General features: G+C 46.0%; 1 protein-coding gene and 1 pseudogene across 2 annotated transcripts; both read left to right on the top strand.

The window, feature by feature from the left end:
* Positions 1-16,520: 16,520 nt before the first annotated feature.
* On the top strand, positions 16,521-18,433 carry LOC125553759 (small ribosomal subunit protein eS7). The gene is made up of 5 exons (XM_048717478.2): positions 16,521-16,677; positions 16,767-16,840; positions 16,946-17,069; positions 17,744-17,926; positions 18,104-18,433. The coding sequence occupies exons 1-5, from the start codon at positions 16,603-16,605 to the stop codon at positions 18,224-18,226; spliced, it is 579 nt and encodes a 192-aa protein (XP_048573435.1). The 5' UTR covers positions 16,521-16,602; the 3' UTR covers positions 18,227-18,433.
* Positions 18,434-18,547: 114 nt separating this feature from the next.
* On the top strand, positions 18,548-21,885 carry LOC147990501 (uncharacterized; annotated as a pseudogene). The gene is made up of 3 exons (XR_015599668.1): positions 18,548-18,987; positions 20,414-21,185; positions 21,262-21,885. The product of XR_015599668.1 is annotated as an uncharacterized LOC147990501 (transcript).
* The last annotated feature ends 369 nt before the right edge of the window (positions 21,886-22,254 follow it).

Raw genomic sequence — 22,254 nt, 5'->3', positions numbered from 1 at the left:
TTTGTGAAAAGACCTATATCGGGCGCTAAAGGCGCCGAATAGGATCTGGCTAATAGGATTGCCTCCCCTTAACAAGAAAAAAAAACTAATAGAATTGTCTCAAAGAAAAACTACGAATAGGAGGAATTAGAACGGAACGACGACTATAGCCGAGGCTTGTCTGCGTGTGCTTGTACTCATCTCCACTCATCTTGTTAATTCTTTGTTGACGAGCTTCCACTCTATCTCTAGCTCAGTTGTAACTGGACCTATTAATAGCTGGATTCTAACATTTGGTATCAGAGTCATAGATTCTTCACAAATGTTAGCAGGAACCCTCAAATCCACACTCGAATTTGTTAGAGTTATATTGACGATGGCCTTTGGCCTTTTACATTCTAGCCTTTTGGCATTCTCTTGTACATGTATATATTGTGGCTTTGGCCTTCTAGTAATATATGTTCCATTTTCCTAACATGGTATTAGAGTTATAAGGTTTCTTTTCGGATGTGCAACTCGTGCGCCATCTGATCCAATCTCTAGTCCAGCCGCCGCCATTGCTCTCTTTCCTGCCGGCCGTGGTTTTGCTTTTCTTCGCTCTGCCTGTGTGGCTGTGTCCCATCTCCAGCCACACTGCTTGCCTCGATCGATCCAGCCGCTGTCTACCGGATCCCATCCAGACTTGACTGCTGCTCCATCAGCCGGCTCGCTCCAGCTTCATTCTGCCTGTGCAGCGCCTGCCGATCTGCTCGTCCACGCCCCGTTCGTGCTGCCGGCCGTGGAGATTACACTGCTTGCCTCGATCGAGACCGCCACCTATCGGATCTCGTCTTCAGCAACTCTTCTGCTCAAGCTACCAGAAGTCGATTCGCACCGGCCACTCTTGATTACCGCCGGCGTCCAGATCTTGGGTCGCCCTTCTTGGAGATCGCTGGCTCTCGTCCAAGTTTCGGCCGCCGGCCACCGGATCCTGCCCAGGCTGCCGTCCGTGTCCGCTCAAGATCTCTGCCGGTTCTCGTGCGACACTACCGCAGCCCGTGTGCGTTGACTACGTCGGGCTCGCGTGATCCACGGCCGTGCTATTCTGCTTGCTTCGGCTGCTGGTGGGCCGCCGTGCTACTCGGCTGATAGGCCTGTGTTCTTTCAGCTGTTCACTCCAGGAGGCTTTCGGCTGTTGCCTTCAGAGTTCCGCTGCTGTTGTTAAAAAAATACTGCTATGATGTCTCTATTGGGTCTGCATCTCCGTCACTGCCCACAGACTTTCAACGGTGTTCCCTATATTGATCCTGTCTCGTTCATGCGCCATCGCTCGGTGCTTGGTATACATCCGTCTATGGCATTGTCTCCTGCGGCGTCTTCAGCAGGCTGTGTTGGTCGCTATACATCGACTCCTCTCGCGGCTTCCGCACATTGCGGTGACTGCTCTACATCGACTTCTCTCATGGCTTTCACGCGCAGAGATGACCGCTCTACACCAACTCCTCTCGCGGCTTCTGCACGCGGCGATGACCGCTCTACACCGACTCCTCTCGCAGCTTCCGCGTGCGGCGGTGACCGCTGTACGACGACTCCTCTCGCGGCTTCAGCGCGCGGCGATTACCGCTCTACATCGACTCGCCTCGAGGCTTCCACGCGCGGTGGTGACCGCTCTACGTCGACTCCTCTCGCGGCTTCTATGCGCGGTGGTGTCCGCTCTACGGCGACTCCTCTCATGGATTCCGCACGGGTGGTGACCGCTCTACGTCGACTCGCTACTCTCGGTCGACTCTACACATGACTTCCACGGGCGGCGTTGATTGCTCATCGTCAGCAGGTGTCTCTACCTCGACATCTTCCACCGTGTCCTTGTCTGCGCATGAGATTGCGCAGCTACGGTGCTTGCTTGCTGCTTGGGATTCTTCACCGACAGGTTCTGCAGTTTCTGTGACTGACTCTTCTGGCACTGAGAAACCACCTTCCACATATTCAGGTACATCCCCATGGATTCTTGATACTGGAGCATCTTTTCATATGACTTATGATTCATCCACTTTGACATCCGTTCGACCTGTCGAGTCTCCCGTTCGTGTTCTTACGGCTGATGGCACTCCCCTCCCTGTAGCTAGTCGAGGCACTCTTAGTACTTCTTCATTTCATGTTCCCTTTGTCGCTCACGTTCCTCGACTTACCATGCAACTCATATCTGGTGGTCAGATTGTTGACTCTAGTTGTAGGGTCATTCTCGACTTTGATTCTTGTTCTGTTCAGGATCGTCGCACGGGCGCTCTGCTTGGTGCTGGCCCTCGACGCTCTGATGGTCTCTGGGAGCTTGACTGGCTTCGTCTTCCCTCAGTTGCCACCGCTGCTAGTCTCGCAGCCCCTGTTGCTGCATCTACCAGCTCTTTTCAACAGTGGCATCATCGTCTTGGCCATTTATGTGGTTCTCGTCTCTCCTCTTTGGTTCATCGTGGTGTTTTGGGGTCTGTCTCCGGTAACGCTTCTTTGGATTGTTTAGGTTGCAGGCTTGGTAAGCAAATTCAGCTACCCTATCCTCATAGTGAGTCTGTGTCCGAGCGCCCTTTTGATCTTGTTCACTCTGATGTTTGGGGTCCGGCTCCTTTCGCTTCAAAAGGGGGTCATCGCTACTATATTATCTTTATAGATGATTTTTCTCACTACACTTGGATCTACTTCATGTCTTCTCGTAGTGAGGTCTTATCTATATATAAAAAATTTGCTGCCATGGTTCATACCCAGTTTTCCACTCCTATTCGTGTTTTTCGTGCAGATTCAGCCGGTGAGTATATCTCCCATGCGCTGCGAGGATTCCTTGCTGAGCATGGTACTCTCGCTCAGTTCTCTTGCCCTGGTGCTCATGCTCAAAATGGTGTGGCTGAGCGCAAGCATCGTCACCTTCTTAAAACGGCACGTGCGATGATGATTGTTGCCTCTCTTCCACCTCACTTCTGGGCCGAGGCTATTACTACTTCCACCTATCTTATCAACATTCAGCCATCTGCTGCTCTACAGGGTGGTATTCCTCTCGAGCGTCTTTCTGGTCGTTCTCCTGATTATTCGGTGCTTCGTTTGTTTGGTTGCGTTTGCTATGTTTTGCTTGCCCCTCGTGAACGCACCAAACTGACTACTCAGTCTGTTGAGTGCGTCTTTCTCGGATACAGTGATGAGCATAAGGGTTATCGTTGTTGGGATCCGGTTGGTCGTCGGATGCGTATTTCCCGGGATGTGACCTTTGATGAGTTTCGTCCCTTCTACCCACGTCCATCCTCCTCGGCCTTTTCCATGGAGGACATATCTTTTCTTACGTTTCCTGATACACCTCCCTATGTGCCTAATATTCCTACTCCTCGTCCCACTGTTGCAGATTCGACGTTGTCTTCTCCTACGGATTCTTCTCTTCCCTCGTCGCATGACTCTCCACCTTCATCACCGATACCTTCTGTAGGATCGAAAGTATGTCTAGAGGGGGGGGTGATTAGACTACTTGACCAAATAAAAACTTAACCTTTTCCCAATTTTAGTTCTTGGCAGTTTTTAGCTAATTTAGGACAAGTCAAGCAATAATCACATAATTCAAGCAAGCATGCAAAGAGTATATAGGCAGTGGAAAGTAAAGCATGCAACTTGCAAGAATGTAAAGGGAAGGGTTTGGAGAAATCAAACGCAATTGGAGACACGGATGTTTTTCCCGTGGTTCGGATAGGTGGTGCTATCCTACATCCACGTTGATGGAGACTTCAACCCACGAAGGGTAACGGTTGCGCAAGTCCACACAGGGCTCCACCCAAGGGTAACGGTTGCGCGAGTCCACACAGGGCTCCACCCATGAAGGGTCCACGAAGAAGCAACCACCCACAAAGGGTCCACGAAGAAGCAACCTTGTCTATCCCACCATGGCCAACGCCCACACAGGACTTGCCTCACTAGCGGTAGATCTTCACGAAGTAGGCGATCTCCTTGCCCTTACAAACTCCTTGGTTCAACTCCACAATTTTGTCAGAGACTCCCAAGTGACACCTAGCCAATCTAGGAGACACCACTCTCCAAGAAGTAACAAATGGTGTGTAGATAATGAACTCCTTGCTCTTGTGCTTCAAATGATAGTCTCCCCAACACTCAACTCTCTCTCATAGGATTTGGATTTGGTGGAAAGAAGGTTTAAGTGGAAAGCAACTTGGGAAGGCTAGAGATCAAGATTCATATGGTAGGAATGGAATATCTTGGTCTCAACACATGAGTAGGTGGTTCTCTCTCAGAACATATGAGTTGGAATGGTGTGTGTGTTCTGATGGCTCTCTCTTCGAATGAGAAGGAGGTGGAGGGGTATATATAGCCTCCACACAAAATCCAACCGTTACACACAGTTTTCCAATCTCGATGGGACCGAATCAACAAACTCGGTCGGACCGAAAATGTAAACCTAGTGACCGTTAGAGATTTTCGGTGGGACTGACATGCAACTCGGTAGGACCGATATGGTTAGGGTTTGGACATAACGTAATCTCGGTGAGACCGATTACACAAACTCGGTGAGAGCGAATTTGGTAATTAGCTAACCAGAGAGTTGGTCAGGCAAACTCGGTGGGACCGATTTGCTCTTTCGGTGAGACCGAGTGGAACTCGGTGAGACCGAAAAGTTACAAAGGGGAAACACTGAGTTTACATTGCAATCTCGGTGGGACCGATTCGCTCTTTCCGTGAGACCGAAAAGTTACGAAAGGGAAACAGAGAGTTTGCAACCCCATCTCGGTGAGACCGAGATCCCTATCGGTAGGACCGAATTGCTAGGGTTTGGCAGTGGCTAATGACAAGTGAAACTCGGTGGCGCCGGATAGGAAGAATCGGTAGGACCGAGTTTGGCTTAGGGTTTAGGTCATATGTGGATATGGGAAAGTAGTTGAGGGTTTTGGAGCATATCACTAAGGCACATGAAGCAAGAGGCTCATTAAGCAACACCTCATCCCTCCTTGATAGTATTGGCTTTTCCTAAAGACTCAATGTGATCTTGGATCACTAAAATATAAAATGAAGAGTCTTGAGCTTTTGAGCTTGAGCCAATCCTTTGTCCTTAGCATTTTGAGGGTTCCACTTTCACATCCATGCCATGCCAATCATTGAGCTTTCCTGAAATAATCATCTTGGAATAGCATTAGCTCAATGAGCTATATGTTGTTATGAATTACCAAAACCACCTAGGGATAGTTGCACTTTCAATCTCCCCCTTTTTGGTAATTGATGACAACATATAGATCAAAGCTTCGACAAATGATAATAAGCATGAAATATATCGTCGCTTTGAGAAGTATGTGATAAGTAAGAGCTCCCCCTAAATTTGTGCATATTTAAAATTTGCTTTGGACTGCAAATGCACAAGGAGTTAGAGTCAAGGGTTACTCTTCCATGTCACATACATCTTGGTGGAGCGCTTAAAATGATAAGAATGAAATACATGCACTCATCACCAAGAATAATGAATGATCACATAAGATAGATAAGATAATAGCATTAAGTGTAGCTTATGATCAAACACATGATCATCAATGTCTCACAAACAATGACGTAGTATCTCAAGCACTCAAAAGCAAACGAGTTCGAAAAACCACCAAATAAAGCAAGAGAGAAAAGCAACACTCTCTCTCTCGAAGCCTATGATCTATACATCTTCTCCCCCTTTGGCAACAAGTTACCAAAAAGTTCCTAGAAAATGCATAGCACTAGATCGACGCTCAGGCTTGATCTTCAGGTGGTGGTGGAGTCCGGATCACTCCAAGGACGAAGGCTTCGGTAGACGCTGAAGTAGACGCTGGAGTTGGAGCTGAAGTAGATGCTGGAGCTGGTGGAACTGAGGCTGTGGCTGGTGCTGAGGTGGTGGCTCTTGTGTCAGCAACTGGCACGGCAGACGACCTCGGACCTCTTGGCACTATGGCAAAGGCATGAGTAGTAGTCCTGCCTCTCCTCTCCTGCATGTCCTCCTGGAGCTGCTCCACTACAGACTGAACTTCCGTTACTTTGACATCCAAGTCATAGAACTTCTGTTCCATGATTCTCTCTAGGCTCTGCTGATTTTGAGTGAGGGTGGCCAGACTTTGCTCAATCCTCAGCGTGGATGCAATCAAGTAACCGAGCTGCTCTTGTTTAGTCTTCAAGAAATACTCAGATGCCTCCTCCTGAGTTGGCATCTTGGCAGCTTTCTCCTTCCTCGCCTTCTCCTTCTTTGCGTAAGCTTGTGCAGACGATGGCTCGTTCTCAGTCATCACAACTTCATTGTTCTCAAAATCTGGACGGATGGGCAAATGTTCCTTGTCCAATAAATATATGCCCGTGCCCATCTTGGAGTTGATGAGCTCCTGAATCTGAGGGGCATATCCGCAACTCCTCTTCTGGTCTGCTGCAGTCCTCTTGATTGTTTCCACTATGAGGCTCATCACCTTGAACTTCTGGGGCACATCAAACACATGTAGCAAGTTGATAGCATGGCCTCTGATCATCTTGTGATCTCCAGACTTAGGCAATAAGGTGTGCCTCAAGATCCAATTGATAGTCGGGAGCCCTGACAGAAGGTAATGTATTGAGCCAAACTTGAAGGTATCAAGTGCTTCATTTGGGATCTCCTTGTACATATTGGACATTGAGTTGTGGTCCATCTTCTTCTTGGCATATATGTCCATGTCATCATCATGCTCCTCTGGGGCATTTATGATCTGTGCCCACTCAGCCACTGTAGATTGGTACCTTGTACCCTCAGACATCCATGTGATCCTCCCATCTGGATAAAAGTGAGCTGTGGAGTAGAACTGCATGATAAGTTCCTCATTCCACTTTGTGAGCTTCTGCCCAACAAAGTCGGCTACTCCACAAGCTATGAAGCTGTCTTGCACTCCAGGATAGTGCTCCTCATTGTCCTTGATGTATGTCCAATCAACCCATCGCATATCACAGACAATGGGCTTCTTATCTAGCAGCACTGTCTCATAAAAATCCTGCTGCTCCTTGGTGTGAAACCTGTAGTCAACTGCTGTACTTCTCCTTGAAGCGTATGGGTCTGCTTCTCTCCACTTCCTTAGTCCCGAATCTCTCCTAAGCTTCATATCCTCAGCCACAGGATGGGCATCGTTGTGGTCTGGGATCTTGGGCTTTAGCTTCCTTAGGACATTCTCTTCCTCTTCTTCTGCAGCTTCAGGCACTGGGGCCTTGTTCTTTTCAGCAGCTGGGATGCTTCTTGTGTTTCTCTTAGGTGATGTATTGGCCTTTGGTGCAGCCTTGGGCTTAGATGCAGTAGCCCCTGATTTGATAGCATCACCCATCAGCTTGGGTGCCTTGGGTGCTGGTGCAGCCACCTCTTCTTCTTCTTCCTCTTCCATGATGGAAGCTTTGCCAAGCACTCTAGCCACAGTCTTCTTCACCCTTTCCTTTCTTTTCTTGCCCTCAGCTGCAACTGGCTCTATGGGCTTCTCAGTTGAGGCTCTTGCCTTTGACATGGGCTGCCTGCCTGCTGGCCTTTTGATTTTCAGGCCTGGCTTAGTGCCTTGAGCTGGCTCAACTCTCTTGGAAGTGGCCTCTTCCTCTGCCACATAGTCTTCATCTTCGGAACCAGAAGTCCTCTTCTTCCTTTGTCTCGTGGCAGCCTTTGGCAAGTTGCTAGGAGTGCTCCTGCTGCCCTCATCTGAAGAACTTGAGGGACTAGTTCCCTCACTCATCACCACTTGCTGTTCTGACACATTCTGGCTATCACTTTGATCAGACATGCTGCAAACTGACTGCTGACCCTGTGAACAGATTATAGATGAGGTAGAAAGGATGAGCATCACAAAATGCAGAGATTTTTTGCAAAAGAATGATCCAAAAACTTAGTTTTAGTTTCCCACTGAAATCATCTCGGATCTACCGATTTTCAAACTCGGTGATACCGAAGCAGTTTTGGAACCTAAACTAGTGAACTCGGTTGGACCGAGTCACAGTTCGGTGGCACCGAGACTGCCAGGGTTTCACAGAGTTCCAAAATCGGTCACACCGATAAGTAATTCTCGGTCAGACCGAGTCTCACTTGTGCAGTGGCATAAGCCAAATCGGTGGGACCGAGTTTTTCAACTCGGTGGGTCCGAGATGGTTTCGGCGGAAACCTAAACCTAGAATTTTTGAATCAAACCTAATCTATGAGCATTTTGACTGGATAGGAGTGTTTCAATCGTGGCAAGAATCAATATGATCACAATGTGCTAGGAATCAGATTGGAGAATAGCACAAAGATCAAGTCCATACCCTAGTTCGGCGGGGACTTGCTACGGCGGCAACGACGGGGCAGAATTCCCGTTGACGGCGACGGAGACCAGCTACTGGAGGCGGCTGGCGGCGAGAAGACGATCCGGAGACCACGAGGGCAGAGCAGGCTATCACGCGGGCGAAGGGGTTCGGAGAAATTTCCAAAATTTTGCCCGTGACTATATATAGCCCGACCTTGTCGGTGTGACCGAGTGGAACAACTCGGTGGCACCGAGATTCATAACTGCGTGCAGTTACTGAAACTCAGTGTGACCGAAATGTTCACATCGGTTGCACCGAGATCGAAAACCTAGATCAACTTAATGATCTCGGTAGGACCGAAAGTGGAGTGTCGGTCAGACCGAGAATCATAAAGAGGTTTTGGAAGTTTAAGTCTATGAAGAATCGGGGACTCCGAGCGCTCCTCACACAGAGTGGTTCGAATCTGACTTGATCAAATTTTGTGATGCAGCATGAATAGAGTTTGAGACGAGAAAAGCATAGATAGCTAGAAGAGGTTCTTAGGCATTCTTGTCCATCCACTTGGCAAGAAGAAATAAAACCGAACAATCAAAACAACAAGTGGATGTCCTCGAATGAGTAAAATATGCAACCAGCATGCTCACACAATAAGATGGCAAATGAAATATGTGACGAGGCATGCACAACCAATTCTAGCATCTATCAAGCAATTTGCGATGACTAGGTCATCTATATATGAGTATATTGACTTAGGAGTCAAGTGAGAACACTTGATCATAGGTCATACTCATCGTTTAAGCTCAAGTGGGGTTACCACTTTTACATAAAGTATTGTTTTGTTCACATCTTTAGAGTTGCTTTAGCTCAAGTCTTAGAGTTAAGCTCCCCCTAGATGTGATATCCCCCCTAAGAGGGATGAACTAACCTTGGGTTTTGTCGATGATGACTTCATGTAGATGTTGAAGATGTGGATGCTCAATGTTGATATAGATCACTTGGAGCTATCCATTTGAGTGAATTGCACTTTCAATACCTACATGGGTTAGTCCCACAAGGAACAAACATGGATATCCATAGACATAGAGTGATGCACACACAAGATGATGTCCATGAAAACTTTTAGGTTACCTTGTCCCTTGTCTTACCAACAAGAGGGTTTGTGACTCCTTGAACTAGTGCAAGATGTGGAAGTTGATTGCACTTGTTCTTGCCAAAATGATAAGAGTGAAGTATGTTGGCGGAGTCACCCTCAAGAACTCTCTAGTTCTTCTTCTTTTGGATCCACATCATCTTGATGGGAATCCTTGGAGTTGTAGTCGTACTTGATGAAGTGGAGCTTGAAGTAGTCTTGGGAATCCACTTGACTAAGGTCTTTGGAGCTTCTTCAAATGCATCAATTTCCTCTTGAAGCTTGTCCTTGCCTTTTTGCTTGTAGTCTTGTGGTGGAAGATCATCTTGAGCTTGTGTCCCCTTGAAAGAAGTATCATACTTCTCTTGTTGAGGAACAAACTTTGTCTTGGGGTATTGATCTTCTTCCCACTCAACTCCATTGGCATTGAACTTCCGTTCAAAACCAACACCTTGATTCTTCCGGTGCATTCCTTGCTTGCGCACAATTTCCTCGAATTGCTTACTCCCGGCAAGGCTTTTGTACACTCCTTTCTCTATAATTCCCTTCAATAAACTATTTTCTTGCTCAAGTGTAACTTGGCTAAGAGGATCATTAGTGGAATCAAGAGAACTACTAGAAGCAATAATATTGGATTTAACATGATCATTGTTACTACTAGAGGAAGAATCTTTCTTGTTACTAGACTTGACTTGAGGCATGTAAGTGGATAAGAGTAAACGCTTGGCAATGTAAGAAGAACTTTTCTTGCGGAGATCATCATTAATTGCCTTTAAGAACTCATGCTCTTGCTCAAGATTGAGCTTTTCAAAGCGTAATTTCTCATGAGCTCTTAAAAGTTCTCGATGATCTTCGAAGATAGTTTCATGAGCTAACTTAAGAGTGTTTAGTTCTTTAGTTAGAGCCTCAATCTTCTCCTTATCATTGTCATTCGTTTTATCTTGATTAGCATGATTAATTGGTCTTTCATCATAATATTCATCACTAGAGTTGTCACCAAGCAAATCATCACCTAACAAGTCATCTTCATCACTATTGAAATCAACATACTCGGGGTGTGTTACCTTAGGACCTTTGGCCATGAAGCATCTTCCAATTCCTTCATTTGGTGAGTCAAATATGTCGTAGGAGTTGGTTGACACAAGTGCTAGACCGGCAACACCTTCATCTTGAGTATCTTCGGAGTCGGAGTGATAACTTTTCTCGGAGTGGCTGTCGGAGTCGGAGCCGGATACCCATTCACCAACATGAGCTTGATGTCTTCGTCTTGTGTAGCTCCTTGATGATTTTTCCTTCCTTTCGGAATCCTTGCTTCTCCGTGAGTATCTTCGTTCATAACGATCATCTCTACTCCTTCTCTCTCTTGGTGGTGATCCTTTGCTTCTTCTTTTTGGAGAATCTTCTCTTCTCTTGTAGGGAGCCGTACACTCATTGGAATAGTGTCCGGGTCTTCCACAATTGTAGCAGTTTCGCTCTCGACTAGAAGATCTTTTGTCATTGTAGGACCTTGACTTGGAGCTTCTATCTTTGCTTCTACTCTTGTAGAACTTGTTGAAATTCTTCACCATTAAGCTCAATTCTTCATTGAAGTCTTGTTTCTCACTTGATGATGTAGGGGCTTCACATGAGGCTTTATAGGCACCACTTGATTTGTTGTGAAGTTCCTCTTTATCCTTAAGTGACATCTCATGAGCAACAATTCTTCCAATCACCTCCGTTGGCTTGAGATCTTTGTAATTGGGCATCATTTGGATCAATGTGCACATGGTATCATATTTTCCATCCAAGGCTCTTAGAATCTTCTTGATGATGAATCTATCGGTCATCTCTTCACTTCCTAAGCCGGCAATCTCATTTGTGATGAGAGCAAGCCTAGAGTACATTTCAGCGACACCTTCACCATCCTTCATCTTGAACTTGTCAAGTTGGCTTTGAAGCACATCCAACTTGGATTCCTTGACGGAGTCGGTACCTTCGTGCATATCAATCAAAGTGTCCCAAATTTCCTTTGCATTCTCTAGACGGCTGATTTTGTTGAATTCTTCGGGGCACAATCCGTTGAAGAGAATATCACAAGCTTGAGCATTGTATTGCAACATCTTCAACTCATTCGCGGTAGCTTCACGGTTTGGTTCTCTCCCATCAAAGAAGTCACCTTGCAAACCAACACACACAATAGCCCAAACGGTGGGGTTATGTCCAAGAATATGCATTTTCATTTTATGCTTCCAACTAGCAAAATTAGTACCATCAAAGTAAGGACCTCTACGGTGATAATTTCCCTCGCTAGACGCCATACTCTCCTAGGTTGTGAAACCAAGGCTATGACCACCAAAAGCTATGGAGATCAAGCAAATGGAGACCAAAGCTCTGATACCACTTGTAGGATCGAAAGTATGTCTAGAGGGAGGGGGGTGATTAGACTACTTGACCAAATAAAAACTTAACCTTTTCCCAATTTTAGTTCTTGGCAGTTTTTAGCTAATTTAGGACAAGTCAAGCAATCATCACATAATTCAAGCAAGCATGCAAAGAGTATATAGGCAGCGGAAAGTAAAGCATGCAACTTGCAAGAATGTAAAGGGAAGGGTTTGGAGAAATCAAACGCAATTGGAGACACGGATGTTTTTCCCGTGGTTCGGATAGGTGGTGCTATCCTACATCCACGTTGATGGAGACTTCAACCCACGAAGGGTAACGGTTGCGCGAGTCCACACAGGGCTCCACCCAAGGGTAACGGTTGCGCGAGTCCACACAGAGCTCCACCCACGAAGGGTCCACGAAGAAGCAACCACCCACAAAGGGTCCATGAAGAAGCAACCTTGTCTATCCCACCATGGCCAACGCCCACACAGGACTTGCCTCACTAGCGATAGATCTTCACGAAGTAGGCGATCTCCTTGCCCTTACAAACTCCTTGGTTCAACTCCACAATCTTGTCGGAGGCTCCCAAGTGACACCTAGCCAATCTAGGAGACACCACTCTCCAAGAAGTAACAAATGGTGTGTAGATAACGAACTCCTTGCTCTTGTGCTTCAAATGATAGTCTCCCCACCACTCAACTCTCTCTCATAGGATTTGGATTTGGTGGAAAGAAGGTTTGAGTGGAAAGCAACTTGGGAAGGCTAGAGATCAAGATTCATATGGTAGGAATGGAATATCTTGGTCTCAACACATGAGTAGGTGGTTCTCTCTCAGAACATATGAGTTGGAATGGTGTGTGTGTTTTGATGGCTCTCTCTTCGAATGAGAAGGAGGTGGAGGGGTATATATAGCCTCCACACAAAATCCAACCGTTACACACAATTTTCCAATCTCGGTGGGACCGAATCAACAAACTCGGTCGGACCGAAAATGTAAACCTAGTGACCGTTAGAGATTTTCGGTGGGACTGACATGCAACTCGGTAGGACCGATATGGTTAGGGTTTGGGCATAACGTAATCTCGGTGAGACCGATTACACAAACTCGGTGAGAGCGAATTTGGTAATTAGCTAACCAGAGAGTTGGTCAGGCAAACTCGGTGGGACCGTTTGCTCTTTCGGTGAGACCGAGTGGAACTCGGTGAGACCGAAAAGTTACAAAGGGGAAACACTGAGTTTACATTGCAATCTCGATGGGACCGATTCGCTCTTTTGGTGAGACCGAAAAGTTACGAAAGGGAAACAGAGAGTTTGCAACCCCATCTCGGTGAGACCGAGATCCCTATCGGTAGGACCGAATTGCTAGGGTTTGGCAGTGGCTAATGACAAGTGAAACTCGGTGGCGCCGGATAGGAAGAATTGGTAGTACCGAGTTTGGCTTAGGGTTTAGGTCATATGTGGATATGGGAAAGTAGCTGAGGGTTTTGGAGCATATCACTAAGCACATGAAGCAAGAGGCTCATTAAGCAACACCTCATCCCTCCTTGATAGTATTGGCTTTTCCTAAAGACCCAATGTGATCTTGGATCACTAAAATATAAAATGAAGAGTCTTGAGCTTTTGAGCTTGAGCCAATTCTTTGTCCTTAGTATTTTGAGGGTTCCACTTTCACATCCATGCCATGCCAATCATTGAGCTTTCCTGAAATAATCATCTTGGAATAGCATTAGCTCAATGAGCTATATGTTGTTATGAATTAGCAAAACCACCTAGGGATAGTTGCACTTTCACCTTCCACTTCTCCACCTTCATCACCGATACCTTCCCCTTCTCCACCTTCATCACCGATACAATCCCCGTCTCCACCTCCAGTGATTCCACCTCTTCCCTCTTTTCCTTTCCATTATACTCGTCGTCCATGTGTTGTGGATGAGTCTACTGATGTGCCCTCTACTTCTGGTGTGTCATCTTCCTCCTCTCAGCCGACTTATGGTATTCGTTCTCGGCCTTGTCCGCCCCCTGACCGATATTCTCCTTCTCGCTATGGTCTTTCGACCGTTCTTGAGCCGACTTCTTATCGAGATGCCGTTGTTCATCCTGAATGGCAGTTTGCGATGGCAGAGGAGATTGCTGCCCTTGAGCGCACCAGCACATGGGATCTAGTTTCTCTTCCTCCCCGTGTTCGTCCCATCAGTTGTAAGTGGGTATATAATGTTAAGACTCGCTCTGATGGTTCTCTTGAGCGTTATAAAGCTCGTCTTGTGGCTCGTGGCTTTCAACAGGAGTATGGTCGTGATTACGATGAGATGTTTGCTTCTGTGGCCCATATGACCACTATTCGCACCCTTCTTGCTGTGGCCTCTGTTCGCCACTGGTTCGTGTCTCAGCTTGATGTTAAGAATGCCTTTCTTAATGGTGAGTTGCGTGAGGAAGTTTATATGCAGCCACCACCTGGGTATTCAGTTCCCGATGGCATGGTTTGTCGTCTTCGTCGCTCTCTCTATGGCCTTAAGCAAGCCCCCCGTGCTTGGTTTGAGCGTTTTGCCTCTGTGGTTACTTCAGCTGTTTTTTTGCCCAGTGCTCATGATCCAGCGCTATTTGTCCATCTTTCTGCTCATGGTCGCACTCTTCTTCTTCTATATGTTGATGACATGATCATCACTGGCGATGATTCTGAGTACATTGCCTTTGTCAAGGCCCGTCTCAGTGAGCAGTTTCTTATGTCTAATCTTGGTCCTCTTCGTTATTTTCTCGGGATTGAGGTATCCTCCACCTCTAATGGTTTCTTTATTTCCCAAGAGAAGTATATCCGGCATCTTCTTGCTCGTGTGGCTCTTAGTGATGAGCGCACTGTTGATACTCCTATGGAGCTCAATGTTAACCTTCGCGCTTCTGATGGTGAGCTCTTGTCAGATCTGACGCGTTACCGTCATCTTGTTGGAAGTCTTGTCTATCTTGCTGTCACTCGTCCAGATATCTCTTATCCTGTCCATATTCTGAGTCAGTTTGTTTCCGCTCCACTTCAGTTCACTATAGTCACCTTCTTCGTGTTCTATGATATCTTCGTGGCACGATTTCTCATCGTCTCTTTTTTCCCCGTACCAGCTCGTTACAGCTCCAGGCCTATTCAGATGCTACATGGGCTAGTGATCCTTGCGATCGCCGTTCACTTTTTGCTTACTGTGTTTTTCTTGGTGGTTCTCTCATTGCCTGGAAGACGAAGAAACAGACCGCAGTTTCCCGTTCGAGTGCAGAGGCCGAGTTGAGAGCTATGGCTCTTTTGACGGCAGAGGTGACTTGGTTACGATGGTTACTAGAGGATTTTGGTGTTTCTATTACTACACCCACCACTCTCTTATCCGACAGTACAGGTGCCATCAGTATTGCGCGAGACCCTGAGAAGCATGAGCTTACCAAGCATATTGGTGTTGATGCTTATTATGTGCGCACTGATGTGCAGGATCGTGTTGTTGCTCTTCAGTATGTGCCTTTCGAGTTACAGCTAGCGGATTTCTTCACGAAGGCCCAAACTAGAGCGCAACATAGATTTCACCTCTCCAAACTCAGTGTTGTGGATCCACCATGAGTTTGAGGGGGGGGGGGTGTTAGAGTTATATTGATGATGGCCTTTGGCCTTTTACATTCTAGCCTTTTGGCATTCTCTTGTACATGTATATATTGTGGCTTTGGCCTCCTAGTAATACATGTTCCATTTTCCTAACAGAATTATCCTCCCAACATCTTATATCATCGCCATGGAGGATGAGACTCATTGATGAAAGTGATGCAGGAGTTTGCGTTGACGAATCCAGTAATTGACACCGAGAGTGGGTTGTGTACATGGTGCTGGTAAACATAAAGGAGACCACACCAATTTCTTTTTCAATGAATTCTACCTCATACCGACACTCTTGTGCTCACGTCCCCTCGCTAGCAGCATTGTCCTCATCTCTGGCGAGCACGTCTATGTGCAACATCGCCTCCACCAACTATTGGGTCGCAACCTCTGTGTTTGCGGCGACGACCACGAACATCTCTACACCGACCACAACCTTTACCCCTCCTGCATCAGGCGACGTCAACTCCGTGCTTGCTCAAAACACGACCACTCTCTTGGTTCGCAAGGATGAACTCCACTTCGTGCCACCCACTGGTATCAACATGCCTTCTTCCAAGCTCGTCGTGTCCATTGTGCTCCCTCCATCCTCGACCGCGCGTGACGTCGTTGCCACAACATCAACAACCACAATATGCTTGACCACCGTCCGTAAGGGGTGTGTACTCGATGAAGCGTTAGCTACATCCTCCCCAGTGGTCATACTGGCTTCCTTGACCACTCGCTCAATGTCAGCAACTTCCACGATGATATCTAAGGTCATTCACATGCCTGTCGCTACTCCTGGGCCGTCCTCATCTGGCGACACTGACATCGTCATTAGCCTTCCCGTCACTTGTCACCCTTCAAAAATAAATAATTAGCAATTAATCTCTTATCTTTGTTATTCCAATAAAGCAAATCAATCATGGGCACATACCTATTTTGCCTGTTTAAGCAATGACAGAAAAATCTATGCTTTATAAACAAAACATAATTTTTTTATTCTACCTGTTTTGCATCATAATTTATCCCGTATGGTCCTCCTATATATTGTGTTAAAAATAATAATATTTGGATCAGCGGCAGCGCAAGAGCACATACACAGTCCATTTTGTTTTTGATAAAGATCAAAATTGGGCCAGTGCCACAGGCCTTCTGTACCGAGCGTGGCCCAGCCCACAAACATTTTGGGATTCCTTATAGACCTATAAAATCGTATCCCACTACTCGCGGCCGCCTCCAAACCCTACCTCCGTGGCCGCCTCCAAACACGCGAAGAAAGGGCGAAAGCACCATGTACACGGCGAGGAAGAAGATCCAGAAGGACAAGGGCCTCGAGCCCTCCGAGTTCGAGGACTCCGTCGCGCAGGTAGCTAAGAAGCCCTCTAGTCTCACGTCACTGCTGTTGCGCGTGGTCTCTGCGCTCCGTGTTTCACCACCGCGGTTTCGTGTTTGTAGGCATTCTTCGACCTGGAGAATGGCAGCCAGGAGCTCAAGAGCGACGTTAAAGACCTCTACATCAACGCCGCCTTGTAAGTCATCAGCCAGTCTTAACCTTGATTTTCGTTTCTGTTGAGTAGCAGTCCAAGTGGTAGCGAGGTGTGATGGTTTCTGGTTTGTGCTGCCTCGTGTTGCAGCCAGATGGATGTTACAGGGAACAGGAAGGCCGTAGTCATCCACGTGCCGTACAGGCTCCGCAAGAACTTCAGGAAGATCCACGTCAGGCTTGTCAGGGAGCTCGAGAAGAAGTTCAGCGGCAAGGTTAGTGAATTGCCATTCACCTTGTTAGATTCCTTTCCTTTGAGAACAGTGTGATATACAGTAATCAGTATTTCACATAGGAGTAAGTTGGAGTAAGTTCGCTAGTCCGAAGGATTGCTTATGTGTTGTAGATTTCGTAGACAAAGATGGTATTCCCCTACAGCTATAGCAGTATACTGCTTTACCAGAGAGCATGCCTGTATGCTCCTCCTGAATCCTGTTATGTTTTGCACTACACTCTGCTGCTAAAAATACAATGCGATACCTCTGTGTGTGTGGAATGTTCACCATTATGCTTCCTAGTCTACAACTAGGATGCTGTACTCTTATGGGCATGTGTTTTCCGTTTGGAAGAGTTGTATTTACTCAAATGCTGTGGCAGTTTTTTCTTATTTCCTTCTTTGTCAGGTGCCATTTACAATGTTTGTCATCTTCTATTCAATGTTACTGGTTTAAAGTCGAATTTGGTTGTTCGTCTAACGTTATTGCAGAGTAATTATTGTATTCATGTCACTTCCCTGCAATTGCCAAATAATACTCTGTTTGAGAAATTTCTTCATGTCTTTCGCCTAGCAAAATGCCAAACCCCCCCAATTACGCTGAAGCAAATGTTAGCCATTGTCCCGTTTGTTCCGTGCTTGTTGAAATGTGTGGTTGACTATGACTCAATGCAGGATGTTGTTATTGTTGCAACAAGGCGGATTGTGAGGCCACCCAAGAAGGGTTCTGCTGTTGTTCGCCCTCGTACCAGAACTTTGACCGCTGTTCATGATGGTCTTTTGGAGGATGTTGTGTACCCAGCTGAGATTGTGGGGAAACGTGTCAGATATCGCCTAGATGGCTCAAAGATCATTAAGGTAAGATTTGACCACTGCATTGATATAGCTGATTATTGTCTAGACAATTTTTGATTAGCTTGAACTTTTACATCTCTATTTCACTCTTGTAATTTCTTCCGAATTGATCAACATTGACGCTTTTGGTCCAAACAATTTTTTGTTGGTGCGCTGTTTATTTTACTGGTGTTGTTGCAGATCTTCTTGGACCCGAAGGAACGCAACAACACAGAGTACAAGTTGGATACCTTCACTGCAGTGTACCGCAGGCTTTGTGGCAAGGATGTTGTGTACGAGTACCCGGTTGCCGAAACTGCTTGAAGATCCATATTTATTTGCATATTGGCCCTCTTGTTCATGTATTGAATTTGCGACGGCTTGCTTGAGCTCGTTGTTTCTCGGATCATGTATTCGAAAAATCAAAAATATAGCTGTGATGCCAAACCTAAATATTTGCTAGTTCGAGATGGTAACGAGTGAAAAGTGTTGAATTTTGAGCTTTAAATTAAGTTGCACTTGTTATATTTACGGGACGAGTGAACACTGAGTTAGGGCCTGTTCTGATCTCCTCCCACTCCATACTTCTAAAAACTTCTGCTTGAAGCCAGCCCGAACGGATTAGCTTCACGAAGCTAAAATTCAGGAAGCTGCGATGGGCTGTAGTTCATTTTTTCGAAGCGACAGATTCCCAGCTTCCTGTTTTCGTGAATCTGAAGCTGCTTGTTATTTACGGCCGAATTGCCACCGCCAAGAAAAACGTTTCGCTCAACTCCCCCTCGCTCGATCCCGCAGGTCAACCTGGTCGCACACAACTCCCTTCCCCTCGCTTCTCTGTAGCCCTACCGCCGCCGCCACGCCCGGCAGCCCCCGTCGCCGGCCAAATCGTTGACTTAACTACAGAACCGGCCGCCCCAGTCTATTTCCCGCCGGATCCCATCGTCTTCGCCGTCCGTCGCGCCTGCTGCAAGGAGCTGCAACCCCATGGCTCGGAGGAGCCGGCCCCAACGCCATTGACGCCCAAGCGACGCTCCCAAGCCAGGAGTGGCACGAGGACGACCGCACCTCCAAGCATAAACTGCAAGGTGAGCTCGTCCCCTTCTCTTCTTCCCTATGGATTGGTGTCCTCGCATGTCCTCTGTTCTGTACATCTGTGCAGTTTATTTTCAGAGTTGTATTTGTTGTGTGCAAATTCCTACAGTAGAACCTATTGTTTGTTGTGCAAATCTGGAATATATGTGCAATTCTGGAATCATAAGCTTTAATGCATATTGCTATGAGGGTACTGCCATGAGTGCTAACCTGTTGCATCATTCAGAAAAGTGAAATACAGTTTTGGGTATGCAGAAAATGTACTACTACTCTGAAGTATATGTGTGCATAAGTTAATGCATATTTCTATGTGGGTACTGCCATGAGTGGTAATGTGTTACAATTTTCAGAAAAGTGAAATACAATTTTGGCTATGCAGAAAATGTACTGCTATATGTTTGCAATTTATTATCATGAGTCTAGTGGTGTATGCGTGCAAATGTACTGCTAGTTCAGATATTACATGCCCTTGGCTGTGTAGAAAAGTATAATTTTTGTATTTATCAAAGTGACATGCATTTTTTAGAGAAGTTTCAAGTATGGCTGGGGCTGCTGAATGGAGCGTTGAAAACACTCAGATTATGTGCGAGTTGTTTGCTGAGCAAGTGAATGCCGGAAATATAGCAGTACCTCGATAGTGCGGCGGTGACCATTGGAATCCCTCTTCCGGCATACCTCCCCCCTCTAGTGCGGCGGTGAAAGCCTCCATCAATGTTGATGAGATCGAAGATCTTGATTTGGATGATACTGAAGAACAAACATCTCAGGCAACACCTACTTCATCTAAAGTGAGGCTTGGGATCGTCATTCCGGAGAAGAACAAGAAACCAAAGACCGCACAAGTGATGTGTGAGCAAGTTACAAGAATTGGTGACATTGCTGAGGCTTCTCACTCATCATTCCAGTCTTTCATGAAGCAAGATAAGGCAAACTGTGTCACCTCGGTCATGGATGAAGTCATTGCTTGTGGTGCAACAATAGGTACCGATGAGTTCTTCATGGCTAGCGAGTTGTTTATGAAGAGGGCGCAAAGGGAGATGTTTCTTTACATTCCTCTTGAGTCTCGAAAGAGTTGGTTGCGTAGGAAGTATGACTTGAAGTATGGGAACTAGTTTACATGCCTACCATATATGTGTGATGGGCATGTTTTATGCTGAACCTAGTGCTTGATACCATTTCATCTTTTATGTTGAACCATCTTTTATGTTGTTGAAACATCTTTTATGTTGTTTAACCTATTGTTTGCTATTTACTAATGCATTTTGTGGAACCATTTGCTATTTATGAATGCATTGTGAACCAGCTCTATGTTTATGTTGTTAGACCTAGTGTTTGCTATTTATGTATGTATTATGTATATGTTCTTGATCCAATTGGTTCTAACTTGTGTTTCATATGTTGACGGTTGTTTATTTGCAGATGTCATCGGATAGTGAAAGTGACGATGACACAAATTATGAAAGAAAGAAAGTTATGGTTCTCCAATATCAACATGATATGGCCATGCTTTATTCGGCTATGTCATCAATAGTTGGGAAGTATTGCAAAAGTTGGGTCATGAAGGCCGACCCTAGGACATCTAGGTTGAGTGGTTTTGAATGGTTGCGAGAGACTATTGGCACACCCGAAGAGACGTACACAATGTTGAGAATGAATGCAAATGTGTTCTTTGATCTTCATGACAAGTTGGTGGCGGAGTATGGCCTCAAAGAAACATGTTTTGTTACCACTTATGAGTCTCTTGCTATGTTCTTGTGGACCTTGGGCGGTTGTGAATCAAACAGGAGAACCCAAAACCGTTTCAAACATGGAGCAAATACAGTTCACCGTAAGTTCCATGAGGTTCTACAATGTGTGGTCAAGATGTCATCTCACAACATTAGGCCTCAAGACCCAAATTTTCACATCGTCCATGATAGGATTAAGCGTGACAAAAGGGCTTATCCTCATCTCAAAGATTTCATTGATGCAATAGATGGAACACATATTAGGGCTTCTATTCCGGAAGGACCTTTAAAAATAAGGTACATTGGAAGAACCGGTGCAACAACACAGAATGTGATGGCAGTATGTGACTTTGATATGCATTCCACCTATGCTTCAATTGGATAACCAGGTTCTATGCATGATACATGTGTGCTATTTCATGCGATTGAAAATGACAAGGCCACATTCCCACATCCTCCCAAGGGTAAGTATTTCTTGTTGTTGCAATTTATATAACATGTCCTTCAACTCACAATCATGTTTGTTGTCCATTTCTATAGGCAAGTATTACCTTGTAGACGCCGGCTATCCTAATAGGGATGGCTATCTAGCACCGTACAAAGGTGAACGCTATCACGTCCCCGACTTTCAACGAGGTGCACCCCCAACTACTCCTGTAGAGAAGTTCAACCGGATCCGCTCCTCCAAGCGCAATACCATAGAGAGAACCTTTGGTGTGTGGAATATGAAATGGAAAATCTTGCTCAAGATGCCAAACTATTCGATTCAAACACAAAAGATGATAATTGCGGCTACCATGACACTACACAACTATGTCCGCCTCCATGACAAAGAGGATATCCACTTTCTTCGGTGTCAGAGGGATCCAGATTATGTCCCAACTATTCCAGAGAGATACAAGAAGTATGTTATTCAGATACAAGAAGTATGTTATTCCTCCAAATGCATCGGATTCTTCAACACCGGCGGAAAGTGGTCCTAACATGGATTTGTTTAGACATGAACTAGCTACCGCCATTGATCTTAGTTGGTGAAGTAATCACGTTCATGTCTTTAGATGTGACACCATTTTGATTTGCAAACTTATATGCAAATGAAACTTCATGCGGGCTGTGTGTAGTTCTCTGTACACCTCTTAGTTCAAAAAATACATTACAAAATAAGCCATGTACAGTTCAAAAATACATGGCGGCTGCAGGCCCAGCTCTATGTACACTTCTACCTCTCTGTACACCTCTGGAGAAATCACACAAATTATCTAGTGTGAAAAAAGGCCAGCCATTCACCCCAGGAAGCAGGCCCAACTCGTTTATATCCTTTTTATTAGCCTGTGTGCAGTTTAGCCCGAAATGGGCTGCTTCCAGCCGGCCCAAGGTGGCAAGAAGGTGGGCTTCAACGCCCCAACTGGGCTGCCAACTCACGCAGGCACTAGGAGAAGTTGCCTCGCCTCCAGAACGGTTTGCGTAGCTCCACCTAAAGCGAGAAGTCGGGGCAGAAGCTGGATACGAGAAGTTTTGCTGAAGCTAGCGTGT

The sequence above is a fragment of the Triticum urartu genome, chromosome 1A (assembly GCF_056163025.1).
Source record: "Triticum urartu cultivar PI428250 chromosome 1A, HENAU_Tu73, whole genome shotgun sequence".
In the NCBI taxonomy this organism is placed as follows: Eukaryota; Viridiplantae; Streptophyta; class Magnoliopsida; order Poales; family Poaceae; genus Triticum; species Triticum urartu.
Note: the sequence above shows the minus strand (reverse complement) of the source record. Positions and strands in the feature narration are given on the sequence as shown.

What these genes read in the sequence shown, in the direction of transcription:
- LOC125553759 (XM_048717478.2), top strand. Translation starts at nt 16,603, where the DNA reads ATGTACACGGCGAGGAAGAAGATCCAGAAGGACAAGGGCCTCGAGCCC. An exon ending in AGAAGAAGTTCAGCGGCAAG is followed by an intron (nt 17,070 to 17,743) that starts GTTAGTGAATTG and finishes GACTCAATGCAG; the next exon opens with GATGTTGTTATTGTTGCAAC. An exon ending in ATGGCTCAAAGATCATTAAG is followed by an intron (nt 17,927 to 18,103) that starts GTAAGATTTGAC and finishes GTGTTGTTGCAG; the next exon opens with ATCTTCTTGGACCCGAAGGA.